Genomic DNA, 23,326 nt, shown 5'->3' on the forward strand with positions numbered 1-23,326 from the left:
GTGTAATTGTACCTATACAATCTGGTTTAGATACACACATGTGTAATTGCACCTATTCAATTTGTAATAGATACAGACATGTGTAATTGCACCTATTTAATTTGTAATAGATACACACATGTGTAACTGCACCTATACAATCTGTTACAGATACACACATGTGTAATTGCACATATACAATTTGTAATAGATACATACATGTGTAATTGCACCTATACAATCTGTTATAGAAACACACATGTGCAATTGCACATATACAATTTCCTATAGATACACACATGTGTAATTGCACTTATACAATTTGTTATAAATACACACATGTGTAATTGCACATATACAATTTGTTATAGATAAACACATGTGTAATTGCACCTATACAATCTGTTACAGATACACACGTGTGTAATTGTACCTATACAATCTGTTATAGATACACACATGTGCAATTGCACATATACAATTTCCTATAGATACACACATGTGTAATTGCACTTATACAATTTGTTATAGATACACACATGTATAATTGCACCTATACAATTTGACATAGATACACACATGTGTAGTTGCACCTATAAAATTTGTTATAGATACACACATGTGTTATTGCACCTATACAATCTGTTTTAGATACACACATGTGTAATTGCATCTATACAATATGTTACAGATACACACATGTGTAATTGCACATATACAATTTGTAATGGATACATACATGTGTAATTGCACCTATACAATTTGTTATAGATACACAGTAATAGATACACACATGTGTAACTGCACCTATACAATCTGTTACAGATACACACATGTGTAATTGCAGCCATACAATTTGTTATAGATACACACATGTGTAATTGCACCTATACAATCTGTTATAGATACACACATGTGCAATTGCACATATACAATTTCCTATAGATACACACATGTGTAGTTGCACCTATACAATTTGTTATAGATACACACATGTGTAATTGCACCCAAACATCTGTTACAGATATACACATGTATAATTGCACCTTTACAAATACAATTTGTTATAGATACACACATGTTTTATTGCACCTATACAATCTGTTATAGATACAGACATGTGTAATTGCACCCAAACATTTGTTACAGATATACACATGTGTAATTGCACCTTTACAATTTGTTATAGATACACACATGTGTAATTGCACCTATACAATTTGTTATCGCTACATACATGCCGAAATGCATTACAATGCACCACACATCTGTTTCGGCCTTCTAATTGTACCTATACAATCTGTTACAGATACACACATGTGTAATTGCACCTATACAATTTGTGACAGATACACACATGTGTAATTGCACCTATACAATATGTTATAAATGCACACATGTGTAATTGCACCTATACAATTTGTTACAGATACACACATGTGTAAATGCACCTTTACAATTTGTTACAGATACACACATGTGTAATTGCACCTATTCAATCTGTTATAGATACACACATGTGTAATTGTACCTATACAATCTGTTACAGATACACACATGTGTAATTGCACCTATACAATTTGTTATAGCTACACACATGCCGAAATGCATTACAATGCACCACACATCTGTTTCGGCCTTCTACGACTCATCGGTGATGTTAGGACCCAAAACGTGGAAATCCAAATTAGTTGAAACTTCTGTTGAAACTGAAAGGATGGTGCGTACATTCTTTTATTGTATGATATTCAAAAATTGGAAAGGTATACTGGTTAATTTGAAATTAATAATGAGTTAAGTGAATATATTATAAGCCATGCCGCTGGTCAAAAGAAACCGTGTTCCTGCATCATGATATGTGGATCTGTTGTAAGCTGACAAGAGCGTGAAACAAAGAAAATAAGACAGGTAACAATATTGATTGAACTTTGATCGTACGTCCGCTCTTGACTAAATTCCCCATTCCTTAGAAATCCTCGGAAAACAACACAAACCATCTTCTCCAACAAATCTCAAAGAAACATCCGGAATTTGTCCAAACCGTCATTAAGTCCACAATTAGGATAATCCATTTACGTTAAATAAATTGAGATAGTATCCATCCGGAGGTTTAGACAACGTATCGTAAAGTCAGGGGATTTGATAATCCTACACCGATTCACAATGTTCAGTTGTTACAAGCAAGTTCCATCTTCTCCGGAACAAAGTTTTCCTGTCTTCTAGTCCGGATATTACACACTCTACTGTCTATTGACTACCGAAGTCAGCCCTTTATTGAAATCTAATTAGTCAATGACTTTACGCCCCTCAATACTCGATATGGCCCCTTCGTCCTGGTAACCGACATATGTGAGGACGGACCCTCCCAGGCTCGGCTGGCCAGGATAAGGGGCTGGCTCTGCGCTGTTTGCACAAGGGTAGACCTATATAGGTCAAAATTAATCCAGGACTACAATCTCTTCAGTTTTGACAAGTGATGTTCAGGATGAAGGTTTTACAGTACACCAGCGTTTTCTTGGGTAAGTCCTCCGTGTTATCGACCAATACGATCTTTTGTGATTTTTTCTAGAATTATTCAGTTTGATGTATATTTTTGCCTTGTAATTCGCTATTAGAATTTCTACGATCTTAATTTTTTCATGAATGCCAATGTTTTCTAATGTTACTAAGTAGTTGCGGTAGCCAACAAAACATAGATTGTAGATCAATATATACACTTATTATAGTTTTTAACCTCTCTCTCTCTCTCTGCGATGTTAATATATACTAAAATTCACATCAAATTATTCTTGTTTTTAGAGAGATAGGTATAGAAATGTGGAAAACTGTTTTATGTCAGATATAATTGCAGAATATCTACACTGAATTACGTTACATCATTTTCGTTAGTATCTCCTTAGAAATGATAAAACGTTATATGGAGATTTGAAAAGACACCTGAAACTTGTGTTTGATATGTTTTATAGTCGTTCCAGTTGTAAACATAGCTCTCACTCAGAAATAGAATTGTAAGGTTATTGTAAGAATCAAGCCGACCTCCCAATATTACCAATTTTTAGTCTGAATGGTTGGATTGACAACAACTGCATACGTATGAGTAGGTTATGGACTATACCAAGGCGCGGGTAAATAGCAAAGCCTGTTTGCTTTCTGCATAAATGTTTATGTCAAAAAAAAGAGGAATATATAAGAACCAATTAGATACATGACTTTTTGTCGTTTTCGGGATGCGATCAAGCAAATTTTTGAAATCATCAATAGAACAGATATTTTTAACCGTTCTCCTCAATTCGTACAAAAACAATTCGCTATTAGAATTTCTACGATCTATTTTTTTTAAGAATGTCAATGTTTTCTTACGTTACTAAGTAGTTGTGACAGCTAACAAAAGTTGAGGGTGTTAAAGTAATAAGTTGATGGTGATGAAATTTAAAAAAAAAATGAAATTTTATTATGTCTGGTTAAAGGTTCGGATGCGTCATTGTTTATGATAAACAAACTGTCTGACGTCTTCATATTTTAAACCACGGGAACTGCAAGAACATCTTCATGTACTCCTAGTAATGCCGTTCATATATATATTCTTACGGAGAGTTATCTATTTTATATAAAAGAAAAACCAGAAAATGCCTATAAATCGCAGTTAATCATTCAATTTGCCCAAGGTCCTTTTCAGGAAATGTCTTGATTTTGTCAACATGTTGTCAACAGCACCGTACTAACATGTAGGTGGCGTGTCACGTGGGTGAAAACAGATTATTTGTTGTGTGTATTACCAGGTCTAAAATGGATGAGATGGCAATATGGTGCCTTCAACAATATAACAGAAGCTTGTCCTTCTGGGCTTAAAAAGTGTTTAAATATTTGCCCCCTTTTTATATTTCTAGTGATAAAACAGAGTATATTCTTGGTCAGTCCTATTGTTTTCTATTAAAGCGAAAAGGCGTTCTGATATTTGCCTGTACTTTCTACCTTAGCATTTTGAATGCTTTACAAGTTGCTTTAAGTGAGATATATGAAATTATGTATGTGAAATTATATCTTATATAGTAAAGGACACTTAACATTTCTATAAATGTCATTTTCCTGGGGTTCCTAATGATCACGATTTACACAATTGATCAATTAGGCAGGATTCATTATTGGCGGTCTAGTTACCAAGGTATGCAAAATTAAGGGAAGGTTCGATTTAATCCTTTTATTTTTATGGGGGGGGGGGGTTTCGCGGAAAATCGTTACTGTGAAAATGGCAAAAATATTGAACCCCGCGAATAATCCACCTTTACATTTGTTTTGTTCTCAAAGCTCCGATACCTTTACGATACCAGCCTACCTACGGCATCAAAAATCCTTCCTAAAAATTACACATCGTTTAGTTATATAGAGCAGTTTCGTATCCATTTACATGTAACTAAAATTTGCTGTTCCATTTCATTATAGAAACATTTATGAAAGTGTTAAACACATTAATAAAAACCTAACCAGGCATCTCGATAAATATAACAGGAAACCCAGGAAAGCGTGGACTATGGAGTCCTGACAACAACATCACCTCATTGTATCATATAAATTAGAATGACCATGATGTGTCAAGAACCAATCTCTCTTTAAAAATCCGAATTCCTTATGTAAATCTTTTTTTTCATTTGAAAACTTGAAAAATTAGCTTTTAAACACTTACAAGCTGAAACTAGCTACTATTGATATCAGTACCTGCATAGCACGGTCAATAAAAAGAATGTGTTTCTATCATTCATAATCAATAATAAAGGTACCTTTGGGATTTCGATATAGATTTTGTACATACGATATGTATTTTAAATAAAAAAAATAGAATGTAATTTGCTAAGCGATTGCAACGTTTTATGAAAAATGAACATAACACAACACACGCGAGGGCAACTTTAAGATCTGGTAATAGGTAGGCCTACAGTTTACCGAAAATAAACCACACTGCATCGCACTGATGTGTCCTCTTTCTTGGACTTATCGATGTTGTTAGGTTCAAATTCAAGTTCAAGTTCATTTATTTCCTTAAGCTTTACAGCTTATCAGTTGTGCATATATACAGTGCAACATAAAGTAAACAATTAAACACCAACACACATACACACCACTTCCGCACCTACTCCTAGAAGAGATATATCTTGCTCTGCTGAAATAATGTAATTAATTATAGAATAATATTTGATGATACGGACATACTAATGTATTAATGACAAACACTAGATACATTTGATTTAATTCAGTACATTTTGTCGACGTCTATTAGCGATTCTTGCATATTTGGCCAAGTTGGTTATTTCTTTTTTATTTTCAGTGGATAACAACTTAATTAATTTATGCATACTTGTATATCTGTTATAGAAAGGTTGATTAAATGAATTGCGTAAATCGGAATAAAATGGACATTTAAGAATAAAATGAATTTCGTCATCTAAATCATTAGAGGCACATAACGACAACAAGTAGGGAATCACCATTGTCCTAACTACTTTTAAAACAGAGGGCCAAGTGCGTTAACACCGGAATGTATGAAGATTTAAAGGAGTACTGATTATTTACAAATTAAATAAACTAATATATTTCAGTTCTCATAAATAAGTTAAGTTTATTGTACGCTAACGCCAGTGGTCTAGATCATGATAACTGTGTATATGTACACCACCACAATCTTTATTGTAACAACTATTGATTTATGGTGAAATAAACAGGATGTACAGACATAATATAATTAAACATACAACTTCTCACACGAGACATGTTCCAAGTCCAAAACAAACGTTCAGATAGTGTGAAGTATGTTAAAATATTCACCTAAGTATATCCTTGTTATCTTAAGCCGTTCGCTTTCTTTGAAATAAAGCGTGTGTGTTATTACCTGTTCTATACGACTTGACTTTATGTATAATAACTACGTCAGGACATTAATGAATAGACCTGTTATATGTGTGTGTCCATATAAATGTACTATTACAAGCTGTTAGTGAGAATTTCATGTATACGACAATATGTATAAGCATTTTATAAACATGGATATATAATTCACAAATATTTCAAGCTAACCATACCTTGATCATTATCGTCCAGTGTTTGTACTTTCGGTGACATGTTATCATCGGCATTTCACTCCAAGTATATGTAACTGTGGATAAGTATCTGATAAACGACAGTGTATGGTTAACTGGGGATAAGTATCTGATACACGACAATATATAGGTAACTGGGGATAAGTATCTGATACACGACAGGGTATAATTAACTGGGGATAAGTATCTGATACACGACAGAGTATAGGTAACTGGGGATAAGTATCTGATACACGACAGGGTATAGTTAACTGGGGATAAGTATCTGATAAACGACAGGGTATGGTTAACTGGGGATACGTATCTGATACTTGTCCGATTTGTATGTACCAACACATTGTTACAAGGCTATGACAATGGAGAATCCAGCGATTCAGAAAATCCAAGCCTGGCAATTTCCATTAAAGTCCTCTAACTTTTACCAAATACTTCAACAGTTAACTTGATCGTTGTTTTCCGTTGTCTAGAGCTTTGAATGTACAATGTACGGTGACGATCTAACCACATCATCAAACACTGTTCAGGACAAACAGATAACACTAATTTTTATTTGTTCAATACGATGTAGTGTAAAATGCTAGTGTGCATTTCCTTTTCCCTATATAGCCCTGACGTCTTTGTACCGTAAAACATTTTAGACTTTCGTATACAGTAAAACCTCAATATACTGCTACCAATATCCGGTAGAAAGTTGTCGTTATAAAGGAATTCTTCAGAAAACGAGAAAATGGGACATTGAATAAGATGGCGATAAGCGAGGTGGCAGAGGAAACGAGGGGCATTAAATCGAGGGTTAACTGAACTATATAACCATTTATTTTTCAGGAGATTTCCATTTCCAGCTAACTTCGCGAGTTATCTAGAGTGCAAACTATATTATCACTAATATTTGTTGAGACAATGAATGTGTATACTATGTTTTGTATAGCGAATTAAAAAGTTTTGCGAATGGTTAGTCTTTCACGGATATTGGTATTCCCACATTAAAATATTTATGAACATGGTTCAAAGGTTAAAATCATTCTTTTCTACGTTGTTTGACTTATTTTTGTCTGTCTTATCATCGCCTGTGTCAACTGTTATGGCTCGTATGACATGTGTGTGTTGTTGGGCTGACAATTTGTATCGATGAATCATTGCTTGTTTCAGTTGCCATCGCTGTAGCTGCCACTTGTAAGTATAAATCACATACCTGCTTTACCTTACATATTTCAACATTACAAAGACTTGTGTTTTCTTGTGTTTTACTGTAGTGTGGCGTGTGTGTCTTTTTATATATATTTTTGGAGATTGTAGTAAGGCGAGGGGGAGGGCTTCAACATTTTTTACTGTTTTCACCCGGATCATACTGGTGGTAATTTATTATAACTACGGCGCTGACAACTTTATATTTAGTAGTAATAATGTTAAGTCTTAAGTCAATATCTTTCATTCATTTTGGGCGGACCGTTAAAATAACTCGGGGATTATTAATCTGTTTAATTTAAAGAAAAACAAATCTTGAAAGCTATCTTCTATATTTTATGAAATTTAGCATGCTACAGAAAAACATATCGACTGGTTGAAATATCTTGTGTAGCTTTAGTACCTATGAAAATGCAGCAATTTTGATATTGCAATAATTTTAAACATACGTTTCAGCACAGAATTAGATTAGATGCTATCTAAGTCCATGGTATCAGTAAATATCTCCGGTAGCACAATTCATTGTATACATACAACATACAACTTATAAAACTATATGATTTTTTTTCTCTCAACAAATATCAAAGTAAATTGACGTTTTGTTATTGATAATATGGATTGTTGTAACCTTGCATTTTCGTAGCTGATCCTTGTGCGCAAAACCTTGTCACTGGTCCGTATGGAGTCCCGGATGACCACATCACCGCTTCGAGCAGTCTAAACGGAAACATCTACGCTGGACCTGAAAGGGGTCGCCTTAACACTACTGCTAGCCAGCTACCAAATGGAACTTATATCCAGGGATCATGGGCGCCCACTCAAAATTCCAAAAAGGAATACATCCAGGTGAGTTTTGTCAAACTAAAAAGATAAAACCAGTTAAAGGTTATACCGATTCGGTTTCAGAAGCAGCGCTTGCTTGTAAGACCGTGTTCGTGGAAGAGCTCCTTAGCACGTCGTACCCCACCTTTTGTCATATGTTCTTCAGTATCTTAAAACAGATTAATATTCTTTTTACTCATTCAGCCCTGAAATATTATAATGAACTATTCCAGCGTTCGAATTGGAAGAGTTCAAATGTGACGTCAGGGGGGAATGAGTTAAATGCTATCCCCTTTGTCTTCAAACAAAATATTGGAATTATCTTTAAATTTATCGTTATAGTTGCCCTCTTTGTAAAATAACAAACATATCCTGGATTTAAAACCGAATTACCTTGGCTAAATTGTAAATGTTTTTGCTTGGCCAAACATTCATGTTCCAATAGAGCCTTTGATAGTCTAGATCTTTAATATATCACACAGGTTGAATTGAAAGATGCAAGTCTCATCAGAGGAGTCATGACACAGGGACGGAATATACTTCCCAGTGAGAACAGCATAGAATATGTCAACTTATACCACGTGGCCACGAGCATGGATGGTGTCAATTTCACAAGGGTCACCGGTACAAACGGAAAGGACAAGGTAGGGGATTGATTTTACTTACTACTTAATATAGTGTTCTGTCAAAATATGCAAAAATGTCATTATGTGGCTAATAGACATTCTTCTTATAGTTCTTGTGTGGTTTCATTCCACATGACGTTATCTCAAGTTTAACTAGTAACTGTTACGATATAAACATTATGTGAATAACCATATGTAATTGGTTATAGCCGATTCGTGTCAGTTTGTGTACTCTTCACCTTATATGATATTTACGGTACCAGAGTGTCTTTATCATCAATGAAAAAACAGTATTTTTCTTAAACTCACCTAAAAGTTTTCTTCCTACGAGAATTGCAGGTAAAGTGCGGCAGGAGGAGAAGCGTCAAAAATACACTGATCTTATTGCCTATTTCTTCTTGTAAAGTTCATATATAGCGGTCGCTACAGCGCTAAATCATAATAATATTTCTTCAATAGACCTATTTGCTGCATTATTGGAATCATGAAGTGGATTCTTCGTAAAACAAGAAGTGGATATCACACTTTTCTGGGAATTTGCTCTGTACATAATTATATCATTATTGTTTGTTTTCAGATCTTCCGAGGTAACATAGATTCTGACACCATAGAAACAAGTAGTCTCCCGTGCCCTGTGTTCGCCAAGTACGTCCGCATCATCCCGGAGGCCTGGTCTCAGAACATCTCTATGCGGTTTGATCTTTTGGGATGTCAAATTGACCAAAGTCAAAAAGGTAGACAACTCACGCACATGTACCCGTGCTACCTAAACATTTAGCAACCCTCCAGGTGTTCATCGTCGAAATCCTATGGTTACAACTTTGACTTTTTTTTTAATATATTCTCGTTCTTTGATCCATCCTCGATAAGCTAGTGGTTACGCTCACTTAAGCTCTCAGCAGCCCTGGCATATGCCATGACAAAATCGAAAGTTCGGTGTGCGCCAAGTTGTGGATGACACAAGAAGGCTAGTTTGATCCTTTCTATACATGAAAAGAATTCTTTGGCAAGGATAATGGTGAAATTAACTTGTTTTCTAGTCTTGTGTCGCTCCTTTGTAAATTGCAAAGGACAGTGTTTAATACAGCGGTTTGTCAGGATTGTTTCTACCTGTGACCAATCAAATAGCTACCTGCATGCCTTTAATTTTGGCCTGACATATTCCAGGATGTAGAAAGTGCAAGAAAGCGGAACCCCTGGAGTATCGACGATGATATGAGCTGACGAGCTGTTTAAACGTGCAATAGTTCATCAAAGCCGGCAAATAGATTTAAACTTTTAGATTGTATAATATTTGATAACATGCCTGTCTCTATTGCTATAATGGTACTTGTATTGTATGTTGAGAGAAGACCTTGGTTGATAAGTTGCAATAATACGTGCCTAATCTCTTCATATATATATTTATGCATTGTTCAAAAAACTACCGGACTATTACCAAGTTTACTATATATACATTTATGCGAAAAGATAAAAATCACAATCTGACCTTAGTTTGTAATCCCTAACATTTACAGAGTATCCCAGTGAATGTTTCCTATTATGATTATCTTTACAATTAATACAATATTTGAGTATCTTTATGTGTTTATATTTACACAAATAATAAACTTTAAGCCTTATTGTTCCCAATCCAACTTAGGATATTTTCAAAACATAACATATAGATAAAATGCATACTGTTTTTTTTTATTTGCAGTCAATTTGTGTCTTTACTGTGTGCACTATGACAGCGTACCTATGTGTAAATGTGTTTTGTTTAAGACGGATAGCCTAGAAATGTAAACAATCCTGCTGAGTAATTGAACTGATTTTGTGATTTAAAAAACCCGATCGAATTAAGTCAAATTGTAGTTAAATAAAGTTTCACACACGACATGAGTTCCGGAGATATATGGACATATTAGATGTCTACACATTTCTTCTGTTGTAGCTCCTATGACAACCACGCCACTGCCCACTTCGGCTCAGCCGCAGACAACAGCTCAAAGTCAGCAACAAACAACAGCCCAGAGTCAACAACAAACAACAGCTCAAAGTCAGCAACAAACAACAGCTCAAAGTCAACAAACAACAACTCAAAACCAACAGACCACAGCCAAAGCAGCTTTGACGACAGCGGCCATCGTTAAAACGACAGCGAGCGCCGCCCAAGCTACAACAAATGCTGGCACAACAGGTAAGTTAAACATAATATTATACATATCATTATATGAATCAACAAGAGTGATGCATATATATAATAATAATTCGAGGTTCTTATATACCGCTTTATCACAACCTAGGTCGTAGGTCGTCTCCAAGCGGTTCACAAATTGTTATCCGTGGTTATAGGGCCTTTGCAACCAGCCAATAACTTTCTCAACACCCTGATGAGCATACAGCCGGTGCTGCCATTTCGGTGCTCACAGCTAGCATTCTACAATTCTAGCACTGCCCAACCACGTACTCATATACAACTGAGTAGACTAGAATAAGCGGAGTAAAGTATCTTGCTCAAAGATACAACACAGTGCCGTGCCGTGACTCGAACCCACAATCCTTCGGTCACGAGCCTGGCGTCCTACCACTAGACTACCGTGCCTCCATATAAGCTGATAGAAAATGTTTCATAGTTGTGGTAAAACAACATCAAATAAATAATTATATTAACCTCTTTATAGCACTGCAATTGCATATCCCTACCAAGTTAGGACCGATTAAATTTCATTGCCTAGGCGTTGACATCATGATCATCATGACGTCATAATTGTAATGCGTTAGATACCAATGGCCATCTATGAAAGGTGGTTTTCTTTTCATTTAACGAGGATACGCGTTGCATATACTGATTTGAACTATGTGCTGTACTTAAATAAATTCAAAGTTTTTTATCTTCATTACCGGAAATGGTAAATATAAGCATTGAACTGTGTCGATGTGTCACTTACAATCTACATGAAGTGCAAAGCTTTGCACACAAACATGAAAATGCTTACTTATACTTCACCTTCGGTTCAATGTGACTGGTCAAGACAGGTCACATGTCCGGTGGACAAACCATCATTTCTCCCGTCAGCGCGTACCCCTGTTCAGTTTGTGGAATATAGGTAACCTTTTGAAAACTTGTGAAACAGAACATCATATCTTCCTCTTACCTGAGTAAGAAATGTATTACAATTGCCGTACTTGTGTAAGCTCCGTGCACATGTTATCAGAAGATCTTTAAGGAATCAACACTGAAGGTTTTAAGGTATATGTATGTATGTTAGCTTCAGAAAGCTCGATATCGAATAGATTTTTCGCTGTCTATTAAAACACGTGTAACTTTTCTATATGAGGTGTATCTGATATGAGCAGGAACTTAACATGACGTCACAATGAATACTTTTCTTCTATCACTAGATCTCTGTCACCCGATTCGAGTTCACACCAGGAAGCATGAATTTTATAGGGAAAACCAATCATGCTGATCTCAGTTAACGGCAATTAACATATAATATCGGCTTTTGAAATGGTTCTTTTGTGTTGTTCATGTTATAGTATACAATTACTTACCAGTCATTTGTAACTATGTACTTGTAAATTGAAGAAAAAACGTAATTATAAACAATTACGTTTATAAAATAGCTATTTAGAACATGTGTATTTGCATACAAATATTAGTCAAATACAGTGCTAATTCATGTAGTTGTCTATTGACCACGCTTAACCTGCAGGTCAGGGATCGAGAAAATCCACGCTTAACCTGCAGGTCAGGGATCGAGAAAATAACACACTTGTACTGTTGTTACCCACTGTATGTATCGTTAGAGGCGACTAATGTGTGAACCCCGTCAGAATTGGGGATTTGCTTTTTGTCCTCTACTTGGGGACACAAAAGCGACCAAAATATATTTGCTGCACCCATTGCAATATTTGGGATCTATATATTTCTATCTTCTTCTAACTATCTATTATTTCCTAGCGACTTGCTTGGCAACACCTCAATTTTGTTTTAAATGTTAAACGTTTACCCTGGTGAGGAAGGCAATGGGTTATGTCCAACACCTTGTCACCGGTTGTTATAATGTGACCAGGCGGAATGATATGCTTGGTGCCTTCGGTATGGTATTTCAGTGAGATATCACTAAAAAGTCGGCATCAGATCTGCGCTTTCACAAGGAGGCAAGTACACCAACATACCCTGTGTCCGGCACACATACACTTCACACATGGAGTCACGTCCTTAGCTTTTATTAGGACGTTCAACAAAATCAAACCAAAACAAACCAAACCTATTGATCAAACTCCTTTATATTTCAGCGGGAGCTCCAGCAATTGCTACTCTGGCAGGAAACGTTCCCGCTGTCCGTAAGTACAGATTGCAATGATTTCTTATTTTTTTATTCCAACATGGTCTACAAGTATCTGTAATAGACAAATGCTGTAAATATAATGTTATAACGGGTTTATGAATAAATTATCCATTTGCTGAACTGCAACATATGTATATTCATTCTGAGACAGAAACGTTTTAGACGGACGTAATGGTGATATGGTGAAGTTTACTTGTTTACCTCGTTTCGCTTTCCATATAGAATTACTAGCAGTTTATATGTACTTCGTGTTTCTAGCGATTTTTTGCCGGTAGGTGTTTTATATTCCAAAGCTATGATAGCCGGTAGTGGTCGTTAATGACATAGCTACGATTTCCGTTCTGTTACGTATCATTTCCACTGCTTCACCTGGCTTTTTATCAAGGGGGGGCTACACGCCTGCCCTTCTGTTTCAACAGCAGCTCAGACCAGATTTGATTCCTCACTATTTGGCCCCAGTATCATCGAGGAGTCTCAGAAGGACAAAACAGCTGTATGGTGTGGTGAAAATCATTGTTGGCGTACTTGTACTGTAGTTATTATCCAATGTTTAAGGTGCAGACAATATGGAATGTCTTAGGTCCATCTCATATACTGAAAACATAATTAAGGTTTGTGTACTTTTTTTTAGCTTGCGTCAGTGATTGCAAGGGCAAAGCTAACGGAGACTACCAGGGGTGTAGTACGACTAAGAAATCCTGTGAAATGCCCACGTATGTCGCCTGTTCCAACGGTATTTTATACACTATGCCCTGCCCAGCAGGCTTGGTCTGGAATGACGCACTGTCGATTTGTGATTGGCCAGTCGCAAACTGTTAACAACGCTATTTCAAAACTGGAGATGTAACCTTTGTATTAAGAGACACTGCAGCAGATGTAAGAGACTGGCGGAAATCCTGCTAGTTGTTAAGGCCTGCAGTGACCAATTAGAAAGACTAATTTTGTAAAAAGAATAGACAATGATAACAAATTTTACATTATAATTTGAATTCTGATATAACTCAATGTCATATATTTTCAACATGTAATTTTCCTTCTTGTCCCGATTATAGTTGATATTTTGAAGATATTATTCAATATGTGTATAATAAAGATTTCTTTTGCGAATATTGTTCGTCGTTGTTAACGTTTATTCTGTGCAAGGCAAAACTCAATTTTCCACTTAAATAACATCGATATTGACAACATGTCCATCATCAAACAAACTGTTTTTTCTCACAATAAGATAGAGTTATATAATATCTTGCATTATTTTGGTTTCCATTATATCAATATCAACTATTAAAAATCGAATTAATTTGAGATGTAACACGACATCTGTTTGGTCAATCAAAATGATTTGCAATAGTATAACCACGATAATTATACCGCCCGACATTGTTTTCTCATTTGCATATAAATTATCATTAAAATAATAATAATATACCGCTTGATCAAAACTTAGTTCTTGGGGCGTCTCAAAGTTGTTCACAATTACTATCCATGGTTTAAGAGTTTTGCAACCAGCCATTATCGTTCTCGGCCCCCTGGGAAGCATACAGCCGGTGCTGCCATTCAACAGTTCTAGAACTGCCCAGCCACGTACTCATTTATAGCTGAGTAGACTGGAACAGATACAACACAGTGCCGTGCCGTGACTCGAACCCGCAACCATTCGGTCACGAGGCCGGCGTCCTACCACTAAACTACCGTGCTATCCTAAAGCTCAAACTGCGATTGTTAAGGACGTCAAAGACTCCGTCTGACCCTGACCCAGGTCATGGAATTGATTTTCTCCTACCCTTGACAGGTGTATATTTCACCCCCTTGGGGTGAGATAGGGGACTCTCAACCCGAGGGAGAAGATCCTTAAGTTGCCAAGCACGAGTCTTTGCCGATTGTTTGCCAACTTAAGAATCTTTCCCCGAGGGTTGAGATTACCCTATCACACCCACAAGGGGGTGAATGGTTCTTTTTCTCTTACCCTATTCTCCCATTGTGTATCATATACACAATGTAATGATAAAGTTACATGCTAAATTCAGGGTTGATGTGACGTTGATTATCACAATATACCGCCGCAATTTTTTTAAATACATTTTGTATGTAATTTATACTATGTACATTTTGCTTGTAGAGGTCCATTTGTCAGTCTTGGCTGCTGATGGGGCTTATATGTCACAGTTAAGTTGCTTCTCTAGAACTTTATCTAAATATCAGGATTTTCAGAAGATATGCTTCTTGATGACTATTCTAACATCGAATGATTATAATCTTATAATATTTAGGAATTGGAGCAACCATACCCCGATATATATAACAGTTCAACGGATTATTTTCAATTTCATACCAGCATGAACGTTGCAAAAATATCGCTCAATCATTCTGTTAAGATTTTTAATTTTTAGTTATTGACATAAATTTAGAGATTCCCTTAAATTTTCGATATTGAAGTATCTGTGTCGTCAGTGCAAACGATAGATTCCTGGAACAACGTAACGTCACCAAAATATTTGCTTCTAACGCTTGTCTCATGTTGTTCGAGGCGGGGGAGAAGCTTCAAAATGATGCTGATCAAATTGCGTTGGTTTTGTTTTGTTTAGTATTGTATTCAAGGACGGCCTCCCCTGTGTGCAAGATGCATGCGTTTAGTGTATGCGTGCGTGTTTTGGGAGGCTGCGATATGTTCTTGTTTGTCTCCTTGTGATAGCGCGGAACTGATGTCGGTAATGCCGAAGACACCTAGCAGGACATAAGACACCCTGACAAAGAGATAATAATACCCCCTAAAAAAGGCTGAGGTTGGGTTATAATAAAAACACGATAAGTCTTACATGAAACGTACACAACCGAACATGTGACTGGGAAAATGACAGACAAACAAACAAAAATAACATTATTGTGAATAAGTTTAATGTGGTTGAATATGATGCAATTATAATATCAAAAACGGTAAAGATGAGTACCCGGACGAAGTCAACTGTGCCTTTTTGCAAGGAACGCCCTTCTTGTAGATTTTCAACTAGTTAAGGCACCCTTACATACATGTAGATGAACGCCGCTCGCATCGCTTAACGGTATCATCCCACTGGAGACCAACTGGACAGTCCCTCAAAGTAGCGCCGTTTACGGAGCAGGTCACATATTTACTGCAGTCCATACAGGCCTGAAAGTCTCCTTCTTCCGTACCGCATTCCATCACGTTGTGAATGCAACGTCCTACAAAGTTTAAGTAGAATCGTTTAAATTCTCCAAAACTTTGTTTAATATAACAACATAATTATAAAACATGAACATACCATAAAATACTGTCGGCTGTACAAAAACACCACGTCCATAATTCGCTTGGAGAAAATTTGAACTCAATATTGATACTAAACTGTCTAAATTTGACCTAATATTAGCCGATTTGACCTAATATTAGCCGATTTCGATCAATTATCTATTCAATTCCTTTGATACCTTGCTAAACAGGAAACAAGCACATGCATTTTCAACTTGTTAAACTGGAACAGACTTATTGCATAACGCATGACATTTAACAATGAATATTAATAATTAAATGCTGTAAAATGTATTTGAGATGTTCATTAAATGAACCAGACCAGGACATTTACAGGAACTTTGAAGACACCAAAACAACAGGAAAGACGTCATAATTATGCGTTCACTTAATATTTACGACTGTGTTGCCATGTTCAGCATTTAGACTGGTTTACCGACAAAAGTATTTGGCCCTGTCTTCAGTTTCGGCTGTCTTTCCTTACCAATATTAAGTTACATTGACGGTTGGTGCCGACACTGCGTCTATATTCCAATTTACGTCATTATTTTATTAAGCATGCCAACAGATCGGTTAAAATATCAATGAAGAACGCAGACTGTTTTCTTCGCCTTCCTTAACCAGTTGATACACACAATTATAGTCATTATCGATCAGTCTTCATAATGAAGATGTTTCGATCCAAGATTGTATCAAAGTTCGATTATACAATATCGAAGTTTTACTTTCTACACAAACAATGTACGTATCAAATGTTCACCACGTTTCAATGCCGACTGGTCCCTTCGTCAAGCTATCGCAAGCTCAGCGCGACATAGGGACCTATTGGTCTTGAAACGTTGTGACACGTTTAATACGTACATTGTTTGTGTAGAAAGTAAAACTGTGATATTTCATATTTCCAAACTGATAATTCCTATTGAAGATATTCGAATATGCGAGTCTTTGATATTCGGGTCATCTTAACTACATGTTACATAGTTACGTTTGATTAGTGAGCGAGTTATTGCTTATTCAATTAGTTATTTTAGCTCCATAGAGAACAATTACCAATAATAAACAGATAGCATTATTACTTACCGGCATGGACCACGGGTCCGACAACAGGTGAGTCTGTGAAGGTTGGTTGTAAGGTTGGCGCCAAGGTTGGAACAGCCATTCGGCAAGCACCAAAGGCGTTTACCGTGGGAAAGGGCATCTCGTAGGTACACGTCAAAGTTCTGAACATGATGCTTGAATCTGCTACGAATCCATTTTCACAGGACGCGGTGCATGTCCTACCAAAGTAATGTACATCTCTCAGAAAATATCAATTATTGTCGCTTTTGTAAATGATGCCAATTTTAGTTCTACTTTGACGAACGTACGACACACAAATGGGATTACACTGTTAACATTTATTAATTGATTAACAGTATGCCAATTAAACTGTTTACATTTACTAATTGATTAACAGTCAAAAATGATGTGTTGCACCATACCGCTGATTGGTCCCTCTGGGACGCTAGAGGCCAAAAAAGCAGGAAAACACAATTTGTCTAGACTACTGTTAATACAAAAGGGGTAAGGACACGTAACACCCCTTAATCATTAGAATAAAAAAATACGGGAGAACTGATTAATTAATATGTATAGATAGGATACCATATTGTAATAACATTATGTCACTCTAATCTTGATTAACACTACATGCATATTTTGTTATCATTATCAGTAACTAAAAAACCCAAAGTGCATATTGGTTCATAATGTGTGAACCGCTTTGAGACGACCTACAAACTAGGTTGTGATAAAGCGGTATATACTATATATGCACCCCGACTTTACAATGTGTGTCTAACATGTATCTATATAACTTGACGCGAGCCTCCATGCATAAACTGATCTTTCGAATCTGATTATTTAATGTTTCATTGGAAAATGGTGTTTGTGGTTCTATAACACAATTTGCTATTGTGATAGTTATCAGCAATAGCCATTCAACTTTATAAGAATTGAACGGCCTTTGAACAATGAACAATGAAAATATGTCGTCCAATTCGTATGTTATTGACCTAAACAAAGATGTGACTTATACATGTTTTTTCGATATCAAAATGTCTGTGTCGTTATTACAAACGAGATTCCTGAAACAGTTGTGTTCTTCTAACCGTTGTCTCTTGTTAAACGAGACGGAAGGAGAAACTATTAAATGACGCTGATCCAATTGCCTTCATAGCTATATGAATAACGACAAATCAGATAATTTTGAAAATGTGTTAATATCTCTAAACATGCAAAGCCAGCTTTATTGTATCATATATGTATATCACCGTGTGGCTTGATCCACTCTGTATCATATATGTATATTGCCGTGTGGCTTGATCCACTCTGTATCATATATGTATATCGCCGTGTGGCTTGATCCACTCTGTATCATATATGTATATCGCCGTGTGGCTTGATCTACTCTGTATCATATATGTATATCGCCGTGTGGCTTGATCTACTCTGTATCATATATGTATATCGCCGTGTGGCTTGATCTACTCTGTATCATATATGTATATCGCCGTGTGGCTTGATCTACTCTGTATCATATATGTATATCGCCGTGTGGCTTGATCTACTCTGTATCATATATGTATATCGCCGTGTGGCTTGATCTACTCTGTATCATATATGTATATCGCCGTGTGGCTTGATCTACTCTGTATCATATATGTATATCGCCGTGTGGCTTGATCTACTCTGTATCATATATGTATATCGCCGTGTGGCTTGATCTACTCTGTATCATATATGTATATCGCCGTGTGGCTTGATCTACTCTGTATCATATATGTATATCGCCGTGTGGCTTGATCTACTCTGTATCATATATGTATATCGCCGTGTGGCTTGATCTACTCTGTATCATATATGTATATCGCCGTGTGGCTTGATCTACTCTGTATCATATATGTATATCGCCGTGTGGCTTGATCTACTCTGTATCATATATGTATATCGCCGTGTGGCTTGATCTACTCTGTATCATATATGTATATCGCCGTGTGACTTGATCTACTCACATGTTGGTAGGGTTGTATTCGCAGTACACGCGACCATTTACGGGAGCGTCCACTGGCTGACACATGGTGATCAGGGTTGGGTCTGTGAATAAAGCAGCACTATTTACCACGGGCACTTAATGTTGTAGGAATTACAGAATTACATTACAGTTATAAACGACCCGGATGTTCAATGCCTGAATCACATAATGACCCAATACCAACCTCAAAATGCCATGGTTTTCGATAACTTGAGTTTGGTGCAGAGAACGTCATTGATTATTAATTACCATTGGAGTTTTGAGGATTGCGAGAAAATCTCCATCCAGTATATGTTAAAAATGTTAAGCTCAATAAGAAAGATGATAATATATAGATATCTAAAATGATTACCTGCAGTACGGAATCAGAACATTACTGTAAATTTTCAGTTATATATCTAAAAAAATGCATTTCGATATTTGCTATAACAACTCTTAAAACTTAACGGGCATTGGAGAAACAATTCAACGGAAACAATCCTACTCGAGAGACAACCGTTATTAAGAGACCACGTGTTTTAAGAGACCACGTGTGTTGATAGACCACGTGTTTTAAGAGACCACGTGTTTTAAGAGACCACGTGTATTGATAGACCACTTTTAAAATGTCATTGCAGTTATTTGCATAATAATTAATTGAAACAGTGTTAGGATCTGCAATAAGGTATGTCATTGTATAAACACCCCGAACATAAAGGTGGTCTCTCAATACAGGTTTGACTGTGAAATACAGTGTACATCAAGTCATTCATCCTCGAAATCCCTGGGGTTACACTCGCTTTCGTTCTCTGTACGTACATGTAAGAGAACGTAAGCCCTGCGATTTCCAAAATGCAAGACATTCTAATGAATATTTATTTGTCAGTTTTTAACTATATCATTTTTGAAATATATATGTTTTATTGTAAAACCATTGATTATAACAAAGTGTTGAACATTTTTTCTGTAATCGGTTTGTACTAAATAAGTCATTTTCTTGTTTAAATGTTACTTACTTGTGAAAAGAGGTTCTCCCAGGAGGTCAAAGGGCATTGCACATGCCGTCAGCACTAAAGCAAATCCTGAAAATATATAGAAAGGAAAACAATTAACTCAAAGAAAGATAAATTTAATTCATTAGGATATGTCTTTCGAAGGTAGTAGGTCATTCAGAATAAAATTGTGTTTGTAGAAATTACACAATAGAATATCGTTATACTGCCTTCATTTGTCCAGCAAAATAAACGGCAAAAGGGGGTTATAAGATATCGACAGAAACATATAAAGGAAATGTTAAGATAAAAAGGAAGAAGGGTATTGATTATAAGACTCTTTCATGCCCGGGTTTTAAAGCTAGGGAAAACTGACATGAGGGGTTTCAAATTGGGTAAACCCCGAGGTTTGCTGAAAGTTTGGCACCAATTTGAAAATCCCGACGGTGGAATTTCCCTATACTACATACGCCGCTTGGCATGAAAGAGTATCTTCTACTCATTCCAAGCATCAGAATTAGCTCAGAAACCACACAAAGGAGACGCCAATTTCCACATTGCGGCATCGGTAATGCTCCCTATTCCATGACACCGGGTTACTGTTGTCCCACTGTGGCCTCAAGGCCGTGGAATGGGGTGCAAGATAGCCTGCTTTCTTACCCAGGACAATTCGGTCATACACGCACAGGAATGAGAGGAATATCGTGTCGGCGCACTCGTGAAAATATCAAAATATTACCCACATGAGTGAAATATATCTGTTATTACTGAACACACCATTCAATTTTCTATTTATTACATTTTGAAAGGCCCCCTTGTTGTATACTTTAACATACAATTTTATTTACCAAAAGCATAAAACATGAAAAATATAATGCATTGAAAATTAGCGCCATATTCTAATGACGTCACGCTTGACAACACGGCTGCGCGTCATTTTGAAAGGGATACTCAACGTAATTATGACGTTTTCTGCTATTTTCTGGTATGATTGCTTATACATTTTTTCATTAAATGTATATTTAGATTAATACTTAAGTGCGTGTACCAAACATTAACCATCACAACCACTAATCTACCGTCGCCTCATTTGAATCTGAACAAAAATTCGTTGCCTTTGAATGCAGCGAATGGAAGATGTCTTTTTAAATTGAATTATAAAAGATAACCATCATTATTTTGATGTTATATGGCAACATATATACCGTATAACCCCAAACATAATCATAAACACATACTATTGAAACAACTAGCCTCTCTTTGCTTGAAATTAGAGAAAAAATATATCTAGTAGTACGAGATAATTTTAAAAATCATAACATAATATTTCGGTAGCGCTACAATAATATTTCGGTAGCGCTACAACAATATTTCGGTAGCGCTACAATAATATTTCGGTAGCGCAACAAAGATATATTAACCGTACCAATCGTGGTCCACCTTATGTTGCTTACGACAAAGAATTTCGTTATCAAATTAATGATTTTAGTGTTAGAGCTATTAGAGAGGAACGTTCTTGCATCATTTATTACTATTAAAAATCCTATCCCAATATGTGTTATAGGCGTATAATGATTAGAAAAAACTGCTGAAAGTTCAAGTTAAATATTTTTTCTCATATTCTTGCATAAATATACTATTTTTCTAGTGTAAATTGGTAGCGTATCTCCATTATACCGTGTATCGGTAGGAAGTAAGAATTTAGCATGTAGCCTAGCTAATTCCTAATATTGCAATTTTGCAGATATTAACAACATATAAACATTTCATATTATATACTGCTATACAATTTGAATAGCGCGTTAAATTTTACCAGACAGTAATAGCTTATCTTAACATATTTATTTTTGTATTTGTTTATTTATCTATTTATGTTATTCTCGAAAATGATATATATCATGCATGGCAATTACTGAAGACCGATATAATTTATATTTCTTACCCCAATAATCAAATGTTTACCTTAATTGATTTGACCTACTTTTGCAGTTAATGGAAATAAATTTCAACTTGATGGAAAAAATACATTTTTTGAACAATGAGTCAATATATAAGATAGGTGTACAAACCAGTAAGAGCTGTGAGTGTGTTCATGGTGATGCTTGTCCGTCTGGGAGTGTCCGAGTGTCGAAGGGTACTGGCGGAGATGTGACGGGCCAGGGATAAAAGTGCGCGACCTTATCTTGTCAAGTATCTGACATCGGTCCCTAATCGGGCGAAATGTCCCGATGACCAAAATTCTCCTATCTCGCTCCAGAAAGTCAGGTGTCCGATGATAAGGCACGCGGTATTAGCAATGTTACGAGTTTTCTGACCCCCCTTCAATAGACCTGGCTTCTGTCGTAGAGAAACGTTAACGCTGCCTTACTTTCGTCTCGAGCCTTCAGTAATATCATTCTGGTCTAATCAAGATAAGATAAATGCATTCTATATAATGGCGGCGGTCCCACAATATTTTGGGAACTTAAAATTCTGCGACACAAGTTATGAAACGAAGTCTATCATAATTTGATAACTTTCTATCCCAAACCGGTTCGCAGCTTTTCGGTTTGTTTCCCATGACGTATTCCTAAAAAGGACATAAATGCCAAGAATTAAGACAGATAATTCAAACGTTTTTTGTTGCATGGCCAAAAACTTTTTTTCTGACTTTGGAATTTCTTATACAATAAATATACAGGAAAGAATCCGTGCTGAAAACATTGTTCTTATATGGTTTCAAATGCTTACAAAATTTCAGAACTTTTAATGATCAGTTACAAAACAATGTCACGTTTAACTCCTCAGTAGTTTCACCTGTAATAGTATTTCTATACCTGTAGTTAACTGTGCTGATTGAGCGTTCAGAATAAAAGTACACGTATTAATTTGCCTACACGGGCTTTCACCATAGACCCATTAAATCTATATTTGTTCATCCCCGATCATTTCATTAGTCACAGCAACATATTTGAGGATAACAACTTATGGACACCAATCAGT

General features: G+C 36.1%; 2 protein-coding genes across 2 annotated transcripts; one reads left to right on the forward strand and one right to left on the reverse strand.

Moving 5' to 3' along the window:
- The first annotated feature begins 2,442 nt into the window (after window positions 1-2,442).
- Window positions 2,443-14,162, forward strand: LOC110459494 (discoidin, CUB and LCCL domain-containing protein 2-like). The gene is made up of 8 exons (XM_021511775.1): window positions 2,443-2,498; window positions 7,218-7,241; window positions 7,897-8,099; window positions 8,558-8,719; window positions 9,279-9,435; window positions 10,635-10,880; window positions 12,986-13,033; window positions 13,670-14,162. Exons 1-8 carry the CDS (start codon window positions 2,456-2,458, stop codon window positions 13,855-13,857), a joined length of 1,071 nt encoding a protein of 356 aa, XP_021367450.1. The 5' UTR covers window positions 2,443-2,455; the 3' UTR covers window positions 13,858-14,162.
- A 1,751-nt stretch (window positions 14,163-15,913) lies between these two features.
- Window positions 15,914-22,516, reverse strand: LOC110459489. Its single transcript, XM_021511769.1, has 5 exons — window positions 22,414-22,516; window positions 20,369-20,434; window positions 19,354-19,435; window positions 17,381-17,577; window positions 15,914-16,236 (listed from the first exon to the last, which is right to left on the reverse strand). The coding sequence occupies exons 1-5, from the start codon at window positions 22,436-22,438 to the stop codon at window positions 16,055-16,057; spliced, it is 552 nt and encodes a 183-aa protein (XP_021367444.1). The 5' UTR covers window positions 22,439-22,516; the 3' UTR covers window positions 15,914-16,054.
- Window positions 22,517-23,326: the final 810 nt, after the last annotated feature.

The sequence above is a fragment of the Mizuhopecten yessoensis genome, unplaced genomic scaffold (genome assembly GCF_002113885.1).
Source record: "Mizuhopecten yessoensis strain PY_sf001 unplaced genomic scaffold, ASM211388v2 scaffold10087, whole genome shotgun sequence".
NCBI lineage: Eukaryota > Metazoa > Mollusca > Bivalvia > Pectinida > Pectinidae > Mizuhopecten > Mizuhopecten yessoensis.